The sequence below is a fragment of the Diplotaxodon limnothrissa genome, linkage group LG9 (assembly GCF_057381915.1).
Source record: "Diplotaxodon limnothrissa isolate DT_005_m linkage group LG9, D_limnothrissa_male_GT1.1, whole genome shotgun sequence".
NCBI classification, from domain to species: domain Eukaryota; kingdom Metazoa; phylum Chordata; class Actinopteri; order Cichliformes; family Cichlidae; genus Diplotaxodon; species Diplotaxodon limnothrissa.
Window position 1 is genome coordinate 34,288,371 of NC_140604.1, and position 18,430 is coordinate 34,306,800.

The 18,430-nt window shown below is 42.2% G+C and overlaps 1 protein-coding gene across 1 annotated transcript in view; it reads right to left on the reverse strand.

The window, feature by feature from the left end:
• Positions 1-18,430, reverse strand: part of LOC146625992 (sodium channel protein type 3 subunit alpha-like) — a 206,402-nt gene that overhangs the window by 118,999 nt on the left and 68,973 nt on the right. Inside the window, exons 9-13 of the mRNA XM_085363113.1 lie at positions 6,348-6,489; positions 5,569-5,766; positions 4,466-4,648; positions 4,131-4,388; positions 3,651-3,776 (exon numbers count right to left, since the gene is read on the reverse strand). Coding sequence (XP_085219239.1) covers positions 3,651-3,776; positions 4,131-4,388; positions 4,466-4,648; positions 5,569-5,766; positions 6,348-6,489 — 907 coding nt within the window. The remainder of the gene's footprint in view (positions 1-3,650; positions 3,777-4,130; positions 4,389-4,465; positions 4,649-5,568; positions 5,767-6,347; positions 6,490-18,430) is intronic.

Here is an 18,430-nt window from a genome sequence, read left to right on the forward strand (position 1 = left end):
CTCAAGATTTTCACATTGTGTTTAACCTCCTGAGACCCGAACTCTTCCACGACATGCATTTTTAATTTCTCTTTGATATTTGGGCTGATTGGGGCCCGATGAATGTAAGAACGAAGAATTACCAGATTTTTTTTTACCTTATTTTTGTTTTTAAGAAAAATAAGAGCCTCATATGAGGATATTCGTTTAAAATTTTGATTGAACAGTAGCAGCATGATGTTATCGTAAGTGGATATCAGGCCCTTGTAGAGCAAAATTGAGTATTTTGGTCTAAATAACCCAAAATGTGATGCCAGGTCCACATATTGTTACACATGGTTAAATAAACATTAACAAACAAATAATTATCTGAATTGCCTTACTTTTCCTTTAACGACAACAGATTGCAAGTAACCAAAATTCAGCTTCTAAACAAACATCTATGTGGAAGCAGCTCTCCACTCAGTGCTGCAGAGGCAGGATTCACATACGAGTCCCTTCAGTGTTTAACAGTGAGCGTGCCTCGTGTGCTATGAACTGGTCTGCATTGGTGCATCATATCTTTATTCTCTTCCCCCTCCTGCCCCCCCCCCCCCCCCCTCTTTCTTAAATAGATAACTATCATATCTGATATCATATCTCACAGTACAATAATATTGAATGGGTTGCATTGTTGTATTTTGTCATGTTTCTCAGGTCTTTGTCTGAATTTCTACGAACATTATTGCTAAGGATTGTCTTATTGCATTGGAGTCACACTGGGTTAAATATGTACACTTGGGTTTTAAGGGGTATTTATTATTTTCTTCTTTTTTTTGGGTTGTATGGAAGCCCCAAACGCAATTTCATTGTTCTTGACAATGACAATAAATAAATAAATACTAAATACTGGTCATTGTAGCAACACCACATAACTCACAAGACAAGCTTACAGACTTCAGTTAGAACTAGAAAGCCAAGCTTCCTGTTACTAGCTTTGGTCATTTACGACATTGTGAGTGCTCAGTGCAACAATCAACCTCTGCTTCTCTGAAGATCCCATATCACTCCCGTTTTGGCCTCCCTTCACTGGTTGCCTGTAAGTTTTAGGTTTCTTTTTAAAGTTTTAGTTTTAACCTTTAGGGCCCTACATGGTCAAGCCCCCCCAGTATATATCTGACCTGCTGAAACCACATTGTTCTTCCCCAGCTCTAAGGTCATCAGATCAGAGATTGTTGGTGGCCCCACGCACTCGATTTAAAACTCGTGGTGATCGGGCCTTTTAGGCAGTGGCACCGAGGTTGTGGAATTTTCTCCCACTGGTTTTACGCTGTACAGACTCCATTGATTCTTTTAAAAAGCAGCTGAAGACATTTTTATATGGGCAAGCTTTTAATTAATTTGTTGTATTTTACTGTTTTACATTGTTATTTGTTGTATTTCCATTCTTTTCATTTTTCTTTTTCTTTTTTGTAAAGCACTTTCTCATTTTTATCTGTGAAAAGTGCTATACAAATAAATTTATATTACTTACTTATTTACTCTGACTTTTTTTTCAGAAGTTCTTAAACACTTCAGTTGGAGGAAACTGGACTACATTTTTAGGATCTTGAAGATGTCCCACCACTCATTCACCCTTTCAGTTCTAAGAACTGATGGAGAGTACCACTTATTTAACTTCTAACCAGGTTGTCATGGAGGCAATGCTGCAAGTTGTTGATCAACCATGTCATCAGCACTGAGGTCACATGGGTCTCAGTGTAAGTTGGGGTTGAATCACCTGGGAGGGGATCTCAAGACGGGGTTACAGATGGCTGATGGTGTGCAGGGTTCCTACACAGACAAAAACTAAAGTGCATACACCATCCTATTGTATCAGACAGAACCCTGTCCAAATATGATTTGTGAACAGCACTTGGACTACAAGAGGAAACCACAAAGCTTCTGGTACCAAGAATCTTGTTGCCTGTTTGCAGATTCTACAGATTCATATGCTGATATTCTTACTGTGCAGGTATTCGTGCTGGGTATGTTATGTCATTTGTCCCCATTTAGCCAAAAAAAAAAAAAAAAAGTGCAAAGCAGCACGTAAACACCTGTTTCTGGATAACACATCTGCACAGGCAGACTTTCTCACCTTTTCTGCATGTGTTTGGTCAGTGAGTCATGCAGAACGAGTGTGATCTGATTATCATCTTGACTGGACATGACCCGGGATACATCTATGTACTGCATGTTTCCAGGCGCACAGCTGACTGCCGGATGTCAACAGCCTTGGTGAAAAAATATGTGCAGCGCAGGAAGCAACGAGAATGAGCCTATTTTAGGATTTCAAGTGAAAACTGTACATTAGTTACTCGTGGCATCAGCACAGCCCGTGTGTGCATGTTTGTAGTCCTGTTAAATACGAATACTGTCTAATGCTGAGTTAGTGATTCTGGCTTCAGTATAATTGTTGAGCCTACTGTACATTCGATGTTGTGGCTCATCAATAGACATCAGTGTTGACAGACTGGGCAGTTTACTGGGGTAAAAACATGTGGACATAGCTAGCTTGACATCGACCTTTCGTTTGTAGACTTTAGCTTGTTAACCACATGCTGAGTCATGAGCCAGTGCTCATTAAAAATGCTCCAAAGGCTCCAACACCTCAAACATGGTCCAGAGGTCCAGTTCAGAGACTGAGTTAGTTGAATTTAAGCCTAGCAGACAGCTAGCGGCTAGCTGGCATCCACCTGTCAGAGACATCCCAAATAATACAAACTTTGAACCTCACTGCAATTTAAACAGGCAACCCAGCTCCCCCCTCACAGTTGTACCAGGCTATAAACATGTTTATTTTTGCTATAAAGTTGGGAATGTTAATATGGGAGTCACTGGGAACTGATTCACTTTTGGACGGAGCTTCAAGTGGACATTAGAGGAACTGCAGCTTTTTCCTGGCTCCTTTATGGCCACTTTCAGCTGTCTCTTGATAACATTTGTGGTGTGAGCTCTATTTTATTTGGATGCCAGCGAGCACTAGTTAGCTGCTATCTGTGTGATACAGTTCATTTACCGTGTTGGTGACTTCTGGCACCAAAAACCAAAGATAGCTTCTGTCAAACTGCAAAAGTTAACGATTCAAAAGTGTCTCCTAGTGACAGCTCTGTGTATCCATACAATTTGTTATACAGTATAAGGTTTGAAGGCACTTTTGCTTCATTTGACAAATGTCACAACCTATCAAGATCAACCTCAGCTTAGTCCACACTCCCCAACAGTTTTGCCCAAATTTGGACTTTCTGACACCTGATTGGCTCCTGGTAAAATATTTATCACTGTGTGAGGTGAACACACAGTCTGAATGAATCTATATCAGTTAGCTCTTCAATGATGTCGGTAACTGCACACAAAGTTCAGAGTGTGTGTGGAAATAGTCTTGTGTGTGTGTGTGTGTGTGTGTGTGTGTGTGTGTGTGTGTGTGTGTGTGTGCGCCCACGTGTATGAGCAGATGGGGGGAATACCATGGCACTGTTATCTGAGATGGTTGATATGAGTGTGTATGTGTGTGTGTCTTTAACCCATGATATCAGAGTGGAGTTATGCAAAGCGCTGATTCATAATTCACATGTCTGAGTGTTGGATGGCTGCAGGCTCCACCATTGTTTCCACTGCAGCGAACACACACACAGTCAGCACACAGAACTCACACTCTCCTCCTTGACCTTCTCCATGGTGCAAGCAGGCAGCTGCCCCTGCAGTGGCGGTGGGGAAACCCCGTTCTGGTCCATGGCAACAAACAGCTTCCCGTTGATGTTTAGAGTCGGATAAAAAACCTGGAAACACAAAAATCACAGAAGCATAACTACAGTGCCCCAGGAGGGACAAAATATTGTAAAGAAAAAACTCCATAAAGTGGAAAAAAACAGAAGAATTTCTCGGTTTATAGATACATTTACAATTTGTGAAGAAAAGAAATTAGAATTTAATTATGTGATTAGATTAATATGGTGTATGGTACAGCCTGAAGAAGTCACTTGGATGAACGATGGAACGTTTCTCCCAACGTTTCCGAAAACATTTCGCCCAGATGAACAGAATCAACTTTCTGGGAAGAACTACAATAATCTGAGAAATAAAAATGCTTCATTAAAAAGCTCTCATTGCCACACATGAGCTGTTACGCTCACCTGGGAGCTCCGGCTGGCCGTGCTGTAGGTGCTCGGCCTCCGTTTGAGCCACGGTTGGGGCAGGATGCCGCTGAAGGTTCCTCCGCTGTAGGTTCGACTACCGACACCCTCCACCACGTCGCCCGGTACGCTGTACTCGTCATCGGCCATCTCTCCCTCCGACCCTCGGCTCCTCAGTCGGAAGTTGAAGATGGAGGAGACCTGACTGCTTCTCCGCGTCCTTGTGGAAAAGGAGCGTGCGAGGAGTGGGTGGAGCGGCTGGAGGAGGAGGGGGGAGTAAAGTAAAGTTTTGCACCGAACATAAACAATATTAAATCAGATCTTTCTCCACTGACCTTTCCACCATCAGTCAAGTCCACCTGCAGAAGCTTCTCCTCAGATAGGTTCGCCTCCACGTCCCCCACGCCCATAAGCGCCTGGCTCCGCCTTCGCTCCTCAAAGCTGTCCATTGGTTGGCCGAAAGGAGAGAGGTCTGGTGACATCAACGAGTCAGAGTCGGTAGCTTTTTGGGTGGCACCCTGATGAAAGAATTAATAATTAATACTCATATATTAATACATTTTCATTCATAAATGAGAATAAAGGACAGAAGGTGAAACAGAAGCCATGAAAACACTTATTTAAACACTCATTAGTTCACCTTTGTTGCTGTATTATTTTCACTGAAACACAGCAGTAACTGAGTTGGATTTATATCATTTATTTTACTTATAATTCCTGTACAGAGGACCAAAACTGCAAAAATAAAAATAATCCATTAATGTGACTCTTAAAAGAGCAATATTAAAAAAATCACTGATTTATTAACTATGACTTAAACTGATATTTGCTTTCACTTGTGTGTTTATTTGTAAATATTTACCTTTTTTTAAGGATATTATTTTATCTCCTATTTGGTTTATGAATCGTCTCAGTTTACAAAAAAACACTCTTTTGCTTTTAAAATTTGACTCGATTAATTTTAAAATTAGATTCATTTTCCCTTATTATGATGATTATTGTTATTATTTTTGACATTTTCATTTTGTATGTATGATTAATCATGCAAATGATTAAAACAGCCAACTTTTCCAGTGAGTAATATACATTTTAATTTCCATTAAAAAAAACCTGGAAATTGAAAAGTGTTATACAAAAAAAAAAAAAAGGAAAACAATACAAACAAACAAACAAACAACCCCACAAGGCAAAACCTTTGCTGACTATTTTCTCAATATTTATTTGTTAATCATCATATGATTGTAACCTTCTTCTCTGTATGTATTATTGGGTCTACCTTACAACGTAAAGCGCCTCGAGGCGACTGTTGTTGTGATTTGGGGCTGTATAAATAAAATTGAATTGAATCAATTTATTAGATATTTTGGCAGTTTCTGACCTCCACAGTCCTACACCGCACCACATGCTGGATAATCGAGCACATCAGATCATCAGTTACCTGTTGCTCTTTCTTCAGTATCTCCATAGCTTGCTGAAACTCCCGCTCTTTCTGGCAGGCCTCGGCGATGGTCGCCTGGTTCTGCTCCTCGTACGCCATGGCGACGACGGCCAAGATGAGGTTGACCAGGTAGAAGGAGCCCAGGAAAATCACCACCACGAAAAACACCATGTAGGTCTTACCGGCCGAACGCAGCGTCTGAAGACGCACACGTGGCGGGAATAAAATCGATGCTGACTGAAGTGCAACATTAAAAGTGAAGCAACACGACTAATAAAACCCAGCTGGCTACAACAAGAAATATGCTTCATTTCACAGAGTGGTCAAAGTAAAGAACAGTGGCTCACAGATCCTTTGTTCACTGTGTGGAAAGTGAACACATGCCCACTGCATGTAGTATTATTAAACATAGTTACAGTGATGCACTGAGGACACCAAAGTTTCACAGAAAATTCTTTTTATGCATTTTGCCTGCGGTTTCTGCCCATGGTTGCACTGACATTACATCACAATTGTGAGAAGGCCAATCAAATTCTGGATAAGGGACAGTGCCACCCCCGGCCCCGCCTTTAGCCTCAGCCCTGAGTCGAGAGTCTGACGCCAAACTTGTGTCAGAATGACATAATGTCAGGATGAGAACACGCTGAATTAGACACAGTCTAGATGTCTGTGTAGGCTCTTAGCCCCAGTCTAGATTAGACACTGGAAGAAGAGACACTTTATAAACTTCAATCCAGGTTTTCTCTGACTTTAACTGATCGATTGGTCATAAGGCTTACCTGGTGGTAGAGGTTTTCCCAGTAGTCTTGCGTCATCAGACGAAACAGGGACAGAAAGGCCCACCCAAAGGTGTCAAAGCTGGTGTAGCCATAGTTGGGGTTTCTTCCTGCCTTCAGACAGACAAACCCGTCCGGACACTTTCTGCAGCACAGACACAGAAACATAACGTGACTCTTAAAATCTGTTTCACTTATTATCAGCAGAAATTTTTACATATAAATATTTTTTGTGGATGTTCAGGATGTCGTTTTGAGGACTTTGGAGTTGCCAATCATGATGTGATCGGGGGTGGGTGGTTATGTAACTGTAACTACTGTTTCTCTGAAATGTGTGATTTTGGGAAATCTAACACCACTGGTTTGTGCAGAAAGTAGGTGTAGGGACATTTTGAAAGCTGAGACAGTTCAGAGGATTCAAAAACACCGTCTGTGTGTCTCTCTGCCGTCTTTCAATCCGTCTTTCTATTAATTCTGTGCAAAAAACAAGAAACCAAAAAAACGCTCTGTTTCCTCATCGGTGTTTACGACCGAAGGCTTGTTATGGTCGTGCGATTGGGACCCGCCCACACGTGTCGCCGCAGAGACGGGGCAGATAGCACCGGGAAGGCATTCATCATAATTGATATTCCACATTCATATCCCGTCACATTCATCGCCGCCCACGCGGTCACATCTGAACCGCTGATGCGCAGCAGTCCCATGGGTGGCGTGCTGGTCAGTGGAGGGAAGGCTGCTGCTGCCCACAGCAGCTTACAGTGGGACAGACACTGAGACCAGATGATTAGAAATTATTAAGTAGGAGGGAAAAGGTCAGAGGTACAGAAACCTGAACATATCCCTTCATATCGCTGATGATTAAACGAGGCACGCCGGAGACTAATCATGCAAAACTCAAAAACAAGTATTCATTCAGATTTTAGGTAAAGTGACTCTGCTGTGACTCAGAACTGAACAAAGTTACTTTTTTGGCCTTTATTATGCAATCAGACAGAAGAGGTTTGCAATCAAAACAATAAATCAGAGAGCAAAGCTGCAGACACCACACACAGAAATATTAGAGGGTGAGCCCAGAAGTTTGATTAGACAGCCGACAACCACGAGCGTTTGAGATGTTACAACCATCAGCCACATATAAGGCGGTCTTCAGATCCTAGGCAATTCAACCCCAACTCACACCTTGACCCATGTGACTGAGTCACACGATGGTGGGTCGGCTCAATGCCTCTCAGGACCACCTCTAAGGTTAAAGGCCCACTAAACTAGGGTCCGCTTGCGTCACTGAAACGTAAATGACATTATCAGACAGAGGGTCTGCCTGTGTTTTGTGATTGCACGGACTTGTCCACTGAGAATTTACATTATAATGCATCAACTACACGTGCACCCAAGCAGCGGACTTCTGTCAGGTTTCCAGCTATCTGTGTTTGCAGCCAAGTACTTTCCAGGATTAAGGCCTGATTTAGACTTCCTGTAGAGCCTGAGACATAACCTATATAAGTAGCAAACACTGTGGCCAGCATTTATGCTGGTACGGATGCTCTATGTGTTAATTTTATTGACATTAGTCCAATAGTTTGAGTCCTTATAATAATGCTATGACTATTATTTTTAAATCCTGAAGCGTAAATTCAAAGACTGAGCAGAAAAGTATCTGGACATGCACAGGAGGAATCAACGCTATTGAACAGGCCAATCGCAATAGCTGCAGGTCGCATTGACACAGCGTGTACTTACATTTGTAGGGATGAGCTGAGACGTGAAATGTAACTATGCACCTAACACCAACAAGACCAGCTGTCTTCAATTCAAGGACAACATTCACAGTCTTCTGTATTTTATGCTATACAGTATATTAGTCATCTAAACAATAATTCATTCAAAACAATGCCAGCAGCTACAAGCTGACAGACTGATGCGGATGCAGAGTGACAGATCACTTGAGATCACAATAGAGACACACAAGTATTTCCATACACAGCTCAGATCCACAGTCAGAATGTTGTATGCTGATTCATATTAATGTTTTCACTAAACACGCATAAAATGATCGGCGAACAGATAAAACACGGTGCACAACAAACAGCATTAAAACGACCCAGTTATTTAAAAGAAAAGATTTAATTCTCTGGAGCCAACGGACACATCACCACGTCCGAGTCACGTGAGAGATTTAAGACGACCTAGCTGTGAGATGCAGCCTCGCTGGGTCTCCGTTTCAACCTGTGTTGAAAGTGCAAACTTCACATTTTATACCAGTTTTTAATCCTAACGTCATCCATCCATCCATCCATGTCTGCACATACCAGCTGTTTGTATGCCCACATTCAAAAACAGAATAAATAAATACATAACTAAAAAAATGAGGCCACTTTCAGTTGGTTAACAAAGAGTTACCAGAGCAGGAAGGTTTCTTATGCCAGATGCACAAAACCCCAAATGCCAGGGCCCAATGGGGTTTTTTTTCTAGACATACAATTTGTCCTCAAGAAAAGGCAAAATCTTTGGGTCCTTTCTGGGCTCAGATGGAGGTCAGCAGATTTTTGGAGGATATATGATGGTACGATCCACAGATTAGAGTGAAACAGACTGTCTTGTGCAAATGTTCAACAACTGGAGCATAAATTTTGTCACAATGCCCTAAATAATTCAGTCATTCATGTCAAAAAATGTAGATTGTTCACTTTTAAACCGAAGAACCAAACCGTGTTCAGAAGTTGAAGACGTGTCACACCTGTGGGTTTGTTACCTGGTACAGAAGTGGAGGAGTTATGATGCATGCAGGCGAGCGTGGCATTAGCAGAATCACGACCACCACGCCATCAGCAAAGCTCTGGTTGAACAAAGCTCTGAGTCACAGAGGAGCTTCAAGCTGAGTCACAGAAAAGACTGCCGCTGTGCAGAAGCTATCTGGGGAATCAAACCGACAACCACACGGTCACAAGCCCGCTGCGGTGACCCGGCCTGGCTGGCGCCGCCCCCGCTGGGCCGCTGCCACCACAGCTGGGATGCTTTTGAGTAGCGGCTGCCGCTGACTCATTGCCGGCCAACCCGCCTGTATGTGTTATCGCCTTACTCCCCAACATTTGGTGAGTGCTGGTGATGGTAATTCATTAAGGACACGTGTAAATAAACGATCCAGTTACATAAGGTTTACATAATGCAGCTGGGAGCGCTTCTACTTCTGCACAAAAAAGACAATACTGTAGTTTAAAAATCATCCATAACAAACGAAAAAACACTTACGCAACGTAGATAATGGCAACTAATGCATTTCAACATGACTGCCAGTAACATCTGAATTTATTAAAGTTGATTTGCTGCATGAGTTTACAGGAAGAGCCCGTTACAGGTTAACAAAAAAGGCAGAAATTGTGGTTTGTAGCAGGTAAATGATGGAGAAATTCATAAAGCATTACAGTTTAATGCAGCAGATAGGACGCCTTAGTCCTAAATATTTACACAAACCAGCGTGAGTCATCACACTGCATTGAAGACATGCTGTATTGACCCACGCCAGGCTGTAATTGGTCAGTAATTATTACAGTCTCCACAACCGACGCGGGCCCATTTTCAAAAGCTTTTTCTTAACAGCTCCTAATTTTAAATTTGGCCTTTTTTTTTCCTTTGCCTTTTATAACTTTGAACATCATCTTCATCTGCATCATCATCATCATCTGCATGTCAAGCCTTCACAGTCCAACACATACATGCTACTTAGGTTCTTCTTTCAGGTTCTGTGTTAGGGGCGATCACGGCTCAAGAGTTGGGAGTTCGCCTTGTAATCGGAAGGTTGCCGGTTCGAGCCCCGGCTCCAACAGTCTCGGTCGTTGTGTCCTTGGGCAAGACGCTTCACCCGTTGCCTGCTGGTGGTGGTCAGAGGGCCCGGTGGCGCCAGTGTCCGGCAGCCTCGCCTCTGTCAGTGCGCCCCAGGGTGGCTGTGGCTACAATGTAGCTGCCATCACCAGTGTGTGGATGGGTGGATGACTGGATGTGTAAAGCGCTTTGGGGTCCTTAGGGACTAGTAAAGCGCTATACAAATACAGGCCATTTATCTGCCTGATTGCAAAAATCTTAACTCAGCACAGATTCAAACCTGTAAAGTTCAGCAGCTGATCCCACAATCACTGATATTTCACATTTAATTTTCTGTCATTAAACTAACACAATACACACTTTCCAAGGTTCAACTAATAGATGCTCCCTCCCAGAGCCCTGGCATAGACCTTTCTAAACATAATCCATAATCACTTTAAAATATAGATCATGCATTAAAACAACAAAAAAACAAACAAACAAACCACAAATGACTTGAAAAAATCTATTTTTGAACAGGAATTATGCTAATTATCAGTCGTAGCTGTTATGATTTGTCTAAAAACCCAGCACAGCTTTGCGGGGGTCTAAAAACTCCTCGAGCTCGGTCCTTCAAGTCAGCGGTCCCCAACCCCCGGGCCTCGGACCGGTATCGGTCCGTGAGTCGTTTGGTACCGGGCTGCGAGAGTTGAGTCTCAGGTGTGAAATGTATAGTTTTCAGGGTTTTTATCGGTTTTCAGCGTTATTTTGTTATCGTTTTGATCGTTAACTCGGTTTTCCTGGGTCTTTTCACGTGTGTTATGAATAAATCTTCTTTTTTTCAGTACAGGTACTAGTTTTATTTTGTTGTATTTATCTGCGACACTTTAAAGGCCGGTCCATGAAAATATTGTCGGGCATAAACCGGTCCGTGGCGCAAAAAAGGTTGGAGACCGCTGCTTTAAGTGCTTTAAATGTGCAGGACTGTGGCTCTGTGAACATGGACTCTCAGGAGTGGAGCTCAGAATGACGGATGCTTGTCTGATCTGTGACAGCACGGTTTTTCAGACTCTCACACTTAAAAATCTTTATGTAAACATCTTTGCCATCTTCAACCAGAGAGAAAATGTGAGCAACACCATTTATGTGAGTCCTAATAAGTGATGAGGTCATTTATTTGGGTGGATTTCAGCTTCAAAACAAATCAGATCAAAACAGATCACTGATAATGTTACAGCAGCATTTACCAGACAATCCCTCAGATCAGCACTTATGCTAAAGGCGACTGGACTTATTTTTCTGTTAGATCTGTTTCTTGAAGAAGTTGAAGCAGTTCCTTGATCTAAATGTGACACATGTGAAGAACACTGCGAAATAAAGGCCTCAGCTGTCAAGTGGACTTGAACCACGGTCCTTCTTGCTATGATGCAACTGCGCTAACCACCACACGACCGCGCCACGTGAGTTCTCTCTGGTACTCTGGCTTCCTCCCACAAACATGTCCGGCAGGTTAAGTGGTGATTCTAAACTGGTCGCATGTTTGGATGCGAGTCTGAATGGTTGTCTCTCCGTATGTAATGGGTGTACCCCGCCTCCCGCCCTGCGACAGCTGGGATAACTCCAGCCTAACCACAGCTCTGAACTCGACAAGTAGAAGAAAGTGGATCTTTGTATATGCAAGCCTGGGCTCACCCTGAGTTTCATTGATTCTTTTTTAAATCAGTTAGACGAACACTTATGCAAGAGACTTTTAAGAAGTATTATTGTAGAAAGAGGGAATGCATGAGTGCCAGCAGGCTGTCGTATGCGAGAGCTAAAGCGGTATATTCTAATGTGTGTCGTTTTTAAAAGCCGGCCACACATTACAGTAAGATTTGTTGAGTCCCACATTGCTCCACACAAATATCTCTCTGTCTCACTTTTGATTTGTTGGGATCTGGTTAACGTATTTTCACCATTACAGATGCATTACAGAGTAAATGAAGTGACTTCTCATGCTGAGAACAGAGCCCAACAGAAAAAAACAGCAATAATCTAACAGAAAAAGCTACAAGAGTAACTGTCTACACCAACATCACTGCAACACAAATCTGTGTCGGTGCAATAAAAAGATGCAAACGAGGCTGATAATCCAGACATCAGAGTAAGGAACCAGACGGAGGGACCAACTGATTGCAATCCTCTGATCTAAGTACTTGAAAACAAAGTGGCTTGACTAAAAGTTAAAGACATCCAGTCGCCTTCTTTTCCAGACTGCCACGACCTGCATGACTGAGAACACACACGGACATGCTGTACTAACAGCAGCAATCCATTTAAATTTAAATAACACACTACAGAGCCAACCAGCGCTGACACGTTTCAGCTTACAGTAACAGAAAAGTTCATGTAATCAAGAGTCTTCAATGAGGGAAAAAGCAGTGGCAGTCACCGCGGCATGTGTCATACGTATACCTGACATGATAGCACAGAGCTGAGCTGCTTGTCTGAACGCTGGTGCCAACCCTTACTGTTAACATAGCTAACACCTCTAACTGGCAGCTGATTTTAGACTGGCAGCACAGTGATGTAACACGATAACACAGCTATATGGAGCTGCTGCTACAAACATTACGGTAACAGCGATCGATGCTGATTGAGTGAAAACGAGCTCACGGCGATGACGTTACAGTAACAGAAACTTACAGTGGCTGAGGACAAAATTCTGATCTGCTGACACACACACACACACACACACACACACACACACACACACACAAAACACGACTAACTGGTCATGCAAAACCAGTCATCATGATGCCAGTTTGACTGACACCAACAGTGAACGAGGCCACTCAGTCTAACACACACACACTCAGCGATGTGATGTGTGTCATTCTTCCACTTCCATCCATCCATCTCATGGCAAGTGAGTCAACATGGTGGCATGCGAGTGGGGAGAGTGGCTGTGAAGTGTGTGTGATGGACTGACTTAGTGTGTGTGCGTCTGTGTGTTCAAGGGGCTGAAGGACATAAAAAAGTGTGTGTGAGAGGTTTGGGAAATGTAGACAGGAGGTCCTGTGTGGTGTATAGACTGTGTGTGTGTGTGTGTGTGTGTGTGTGTGTGTGTGTGTGTGTGTGTGTGTGTGTGTGTGTGTGTGTGTGTGTGTGTGTGTGAGGTGTCAGAGTGTGAGAGCTGGCAGTTATCTCTCACACACACCTCTGTCTGTGTTAATGGAGGGACGCCACTTCAGACCCCCCCAGCTCACACCAAAGGGAGGCCCCCCCTCTGTCCGGCACTTTACACACTTACATCACACACACACACACTAAAAAGCAAAAGACAGTCTGCTGGTGTGGCAGCACAAAGATTCAAACACTCGTGTGCCAAATTTAGGTTCAGTTAGAGAATCGAGCATCTTCATTCTTCACAGCTCAGCGTGCAGATCAGCCACGTTTGATAGAAAATTAAAGTTAGCTCATTTGAGACCTGACTCAGCAATAAGTCCTTCAAGTCAGGGATCTTTTAACGTGTCCGGCACATAAATGGTGTGTTTGCAATCGCGTGTTTACACTTGTTACTCTAAGTACACACAGTTACACAGAGAACTGTGGCTGCATGACGTGTACTACAAGTACCCAACAGGGGTGTTTCCAGGAGTTTTCAATCAAGGCACAGGAATTTTGTAAGTTAGAAAACCGGTCTGCAAACCAATATTTTCAAGCTCATGCTTTAAAACTAAGTCATTAAAACTAAAAATAAATAGTATTCAGTACAAAGTGCAACAACTGAACTCAAATAATAAATTGGCAGCATTATCAGCAATAAAAAAGAGAAAAGTATAAAAGAAGTGCATGAAATCTGAGTACAGTAGATGTACTGTTACATAGCCACAGTCTTATCTGTGCTCTCGTGCAATGGTACTTTAGTCTAGTGGGGAGGGTGGAGTGGGGGTGGAGGGTTGTATAGTCATAACAGTCAGAAAGGTGAGTGTGGACATTGGACACTTTGAACCCTCAATGGTTGCCATCCCCACTGTGGAGTGGAGGGGGGGGAAAAGGAAGCCGCTACAATCAGCTATATTATTACAGATGAATCTGCTGAGCAGTATATAAATGCGATTGTCATTTCCAGTAAGTGAACAATTTGCCGTGACACAGCCTTGACTACTCAGATGTCATGCACTACACCAGCCAGTACAGACAGTGAGCTTAGTGTATTAATGGAAGCAACCGATGGGGATTCACTGAAAAAGTATAGAAGGAAAAAATCCTTGTATGAACCCACTACACCAGCCAAATCTAATAAAATACACTTAAAAGATTAGAAAGACTACTGGAATAAAAGTTTTTTTAAAAATACAATTCATTCTTTCCAGAATCACTTACTGTCCTCTGGCTGTCAGTGCTGTTAATAGACATTTTTGTGTGAACAGGAAAGTTTTAGAGGTGTGGCTAAAGGAAACGTCGGCCTAGAGATGTTCAAAGCACCAAGAAATAAACTGTCAAAATCAAAATACCTATAATAAGACGCGATGACTCAAACAAATGTACAAGCTTAGTTTTGAGGAGGGATTTCCTTTAGTCTCACCAACCAGATCAACTATGGAGCTAGTTAGCATCACAACTGAGACGAGAGGGGCTAATGTTGACTTTGTCATCACAGGCAGGTGAAAGCTGCCTTCTGCACGGTTATTCTGTTGGCAGGTGTAATAAAAGCAGGCAAACATAAACACTTGTTCAGCTTCTTTCTTCATAGTTTTTTTAAATCTTTGCATTATTTTGTGTTGCAACTGCTTTTATGCAGCAGTTTTCGTGGCTCTGTGCCACATGTGAATAAATCTGGAGCTCTCAGTTTCATGTTGGATTCATTAATAGATATAATAAGGATTCTAACCAATGTTCCCTCTAATGTTTCATGTGTCTGAACACACAAACTCCCTGAGCGTCCCCTGGACCACTGTGAGCAACATCAGACGTGTGCACTGTGGTCACGCCAGCATCCAAGTTACATGTTTATTAAAATAATCGAATTACAGCATTTATGTTAGACTATTTTTAATTAACTGCTTTAGCCCACTTACAATGAGAAGAAGTCTTGTTCATGACATGTAGCATGTTAACACTATTGGAAGTAAATATGTATATATATATATATTTTATAAAGCTCTGACTTGTATTATGAGTCTGTGGTCTGGGAGAGAGTCTGTAACTGTCTGCAAAATACAGTAAATAATGACCAATGTTGGGCAATTAATTACATAGTTACTTCTTCAAAAAAGTTACTGAGTTTCGCAAACAAAGTTTTTTGCAGCTGTTTACCTAAAAATGCAGCCAAGGCGTTTTTAAAATAAACATTTCAAACTATTTACAGAACAATCAGCTGTTCTGCATCAAATCTGATGCCACACAAATTATTTGTGCCACTCCAAAAAATAATTTCTGTCCACTATGAGATGAAGGAGAACAACAGCCTGATACCTGCAGGCCTGACAGCAGCAGATGTGTCACTGCTGTAACACCTGTAACACTCAGCAGTCGCCTCATTGTTCTGACACACAACAACACTGTTGACTACACAACAAACTAACTACAAACTAACTACAAACTAACTACACACTAACTACACACTAACTACACAAGATTTGTGCTAAACGTCACAAATCTCTCACATCTCAAAACACGGCGTCACTCCTAAAACTTCCCCCTTCCTAAACAACTAAATGCCATGTTGCCATATCATTTTTTGATTGGTCGACATGGTACATTTTTCCACCAATAGGAAAGGGCGGAGTTTTATTGGTTTCGTCTTTGCTCACAGGCTTTCAATCGTTTTCCTTATAAAGTAAATATATTATATATATATTATAAAGACAGTATTCAGGAAGAAAACCAAACATTGCAGATATTTTATCATAACTCTGGTTTTACGTGGCCGATCAACACAATTTAAAAACTGGTATAAAGTCCACACTTTGTCCGTCAGTTGTTCCGTCTGTCCTGCTCACATCTCCAATGGTTGTACACGTTGTCATTAACGTGGCTTCACTCCACATCAGCCGCTTTGCTAAAACACCGGTGTCGGCACATAAGGACGCCGTCACAGCCTGTCAGCGACGTTGATTAGCTGCGTATATACAAATGTGAATCGCATTATTGGCTGCACTATGGGATAATGTGGCATCGTTCTGATCCCATACAGGAGCAGCCAGTCACTGACTCACACTGCAAAACAGAATTGTTAAAGTTTTCATTTGATTTCAATTCAGGTTAGATTTTTTTTTGTGCACAACGCAGATTTTCTGTGTGCAGAGACCATGCCAGCAGTGCTCAATCGCGCACGCGCGCAGCTTAGAGAGAACATTGATTCTAACTGTGAAAGCTCTTTCTCCTGAACATAGAAAAGTGGAACTCAGTGGGTCTCTGGTCTCCAGACAGATGCTGAGTCATGACATTCTTACAAGCGTTGGGTGGACTGAGAAGCCCTCTTTTTAACTCCGCCCACCTCCGAAATAGAGGGTGTCATTACATGTATACAAATGCAATTATTACTAAATTAAGATGTTTCTCTACACAGATACTCAGTCCACTGAATACACAGTTTGTTTCCCGGTGTCATAGCAACTGTTCTTATTCTGTTACTAAATTCTGATTGTGACCTTTTCCTAAATGAGCTGCACTCACTTTAAACCAGTGAGATGAATAATTGGGGACTGCATCAGAGCATCCTGGCGGGAAACATCTTAACCTGGTTCGGGAACAGCACCATGCAGGACAGACGAGCTCTACAGAGGGTTGTGCGGTCAGCTGAGCGCACCATCCGCTCCGAGCTCCCTGACCTGCACTCAATCTACAGCAGGCGGTGCTGGACCAAGGCCAGGAAGATCGTGAAGGACCTCAGCCATCCCAACAACAGACTGTTCTCTCTGCTGAGGTCAGGAAAGCGATTCCGCTCCCTGAAGACCAACACAGAGAGACTGAGGAGGAGCTTCTTCCCGCAGGCGATACGGTCTCTCAATCACACCACCACACAGTCCTGACCCACACATATGGTTCTTACACACACACTGGACTTTCTGGACATTGTTTTTGCACAACACTGGTCACTATATTCTTCATTTCCAGTTAATACTTGTACAGCTGCTGTTATTGTGTATATATTTATTTATATTTAGATTTCTTCATACATTCTTATATAGTTCTATATTGTGTATTGTGTATTTTGTTGTACAGTTATTTTATTTTCAACTTTAATTTATATATTTTATCTTATTCTTCCCAGTTAAATTTACCCTTCATTCTAATTTGTGTTGTACAGTTATTTCATTTTTAACCTTAATTTATATTTTATTCCTTCCTAGTTAAATTTACCCTTTTTAATTTTTCATATTTATTTCCTATCTTATTCATAGCCTTTTCCTTTTTTGTTCTCTTTAGGTCACGAGCAGTTGTCCAAGCATTTCACTACATATCGTACTGTGTATGACTGTGTACGTGACAAATAAAATTTGAATTTGAAAATTTGATTTGAATTTCATGCTGAGGCCACAAAGCCAGAGTCAACCACCTCATGTATTCAGTTGGTGAATTTGATACAAGAGGCAAGATTTAAGCTGCCTGTGAGTCTTGTTGCTGCATCTGTAAGCCCCTTTGCAACCCACTCCCACCCAAGTTTCTCCTTTTTATGCCTTTTCTGACTAAATGCCATATCTCTTATCTCTGTTACATTATGAAATCTGTCATGTGCAACGAAAAAAGAATTTCAGAAGTCACTAATAGCAAGATGGTGATTGAGAGCTCAGTTGTGAGGGACTAAAGTGCATTGACCATGCAAACATCAATAGACAAAAAAGCAGAGAGACAGAGAGGTGGACAGACTGACACACTTAGTCAAAGACAAACATGCACGCAGGCTGGGGCTGTTCTAGGAGACATCCTGGGGATTTCTGTGTGCATTCACTTCATGTTCCCCCCACATTCCACTCTGTTCTCTATGACCTCAAACACACACACGCACACGCACACACACCTCTAATTATAACACTCAGGTAAACTCCAGTTCAGGAGGAAGAGAGTACTTAGCATTGCTATAGCAACCGTATCCTAGTTCTGGTTGCTGGGGGAGACTGTTTCGTGCCACCTCTGTTGGGAGACAGAAAGACCATGTTTTCATGTGTGTGTCTTTACGTGTTTCATGATCCTGGCATGTTCAAACTTGGTAACATGCTGGAAGTTGCTTCAGTCTCTGGGTCCTCAGAGCCTCAACAAACGACTGTATGATGAATAAATATATAATAAAAAATTAATAACTA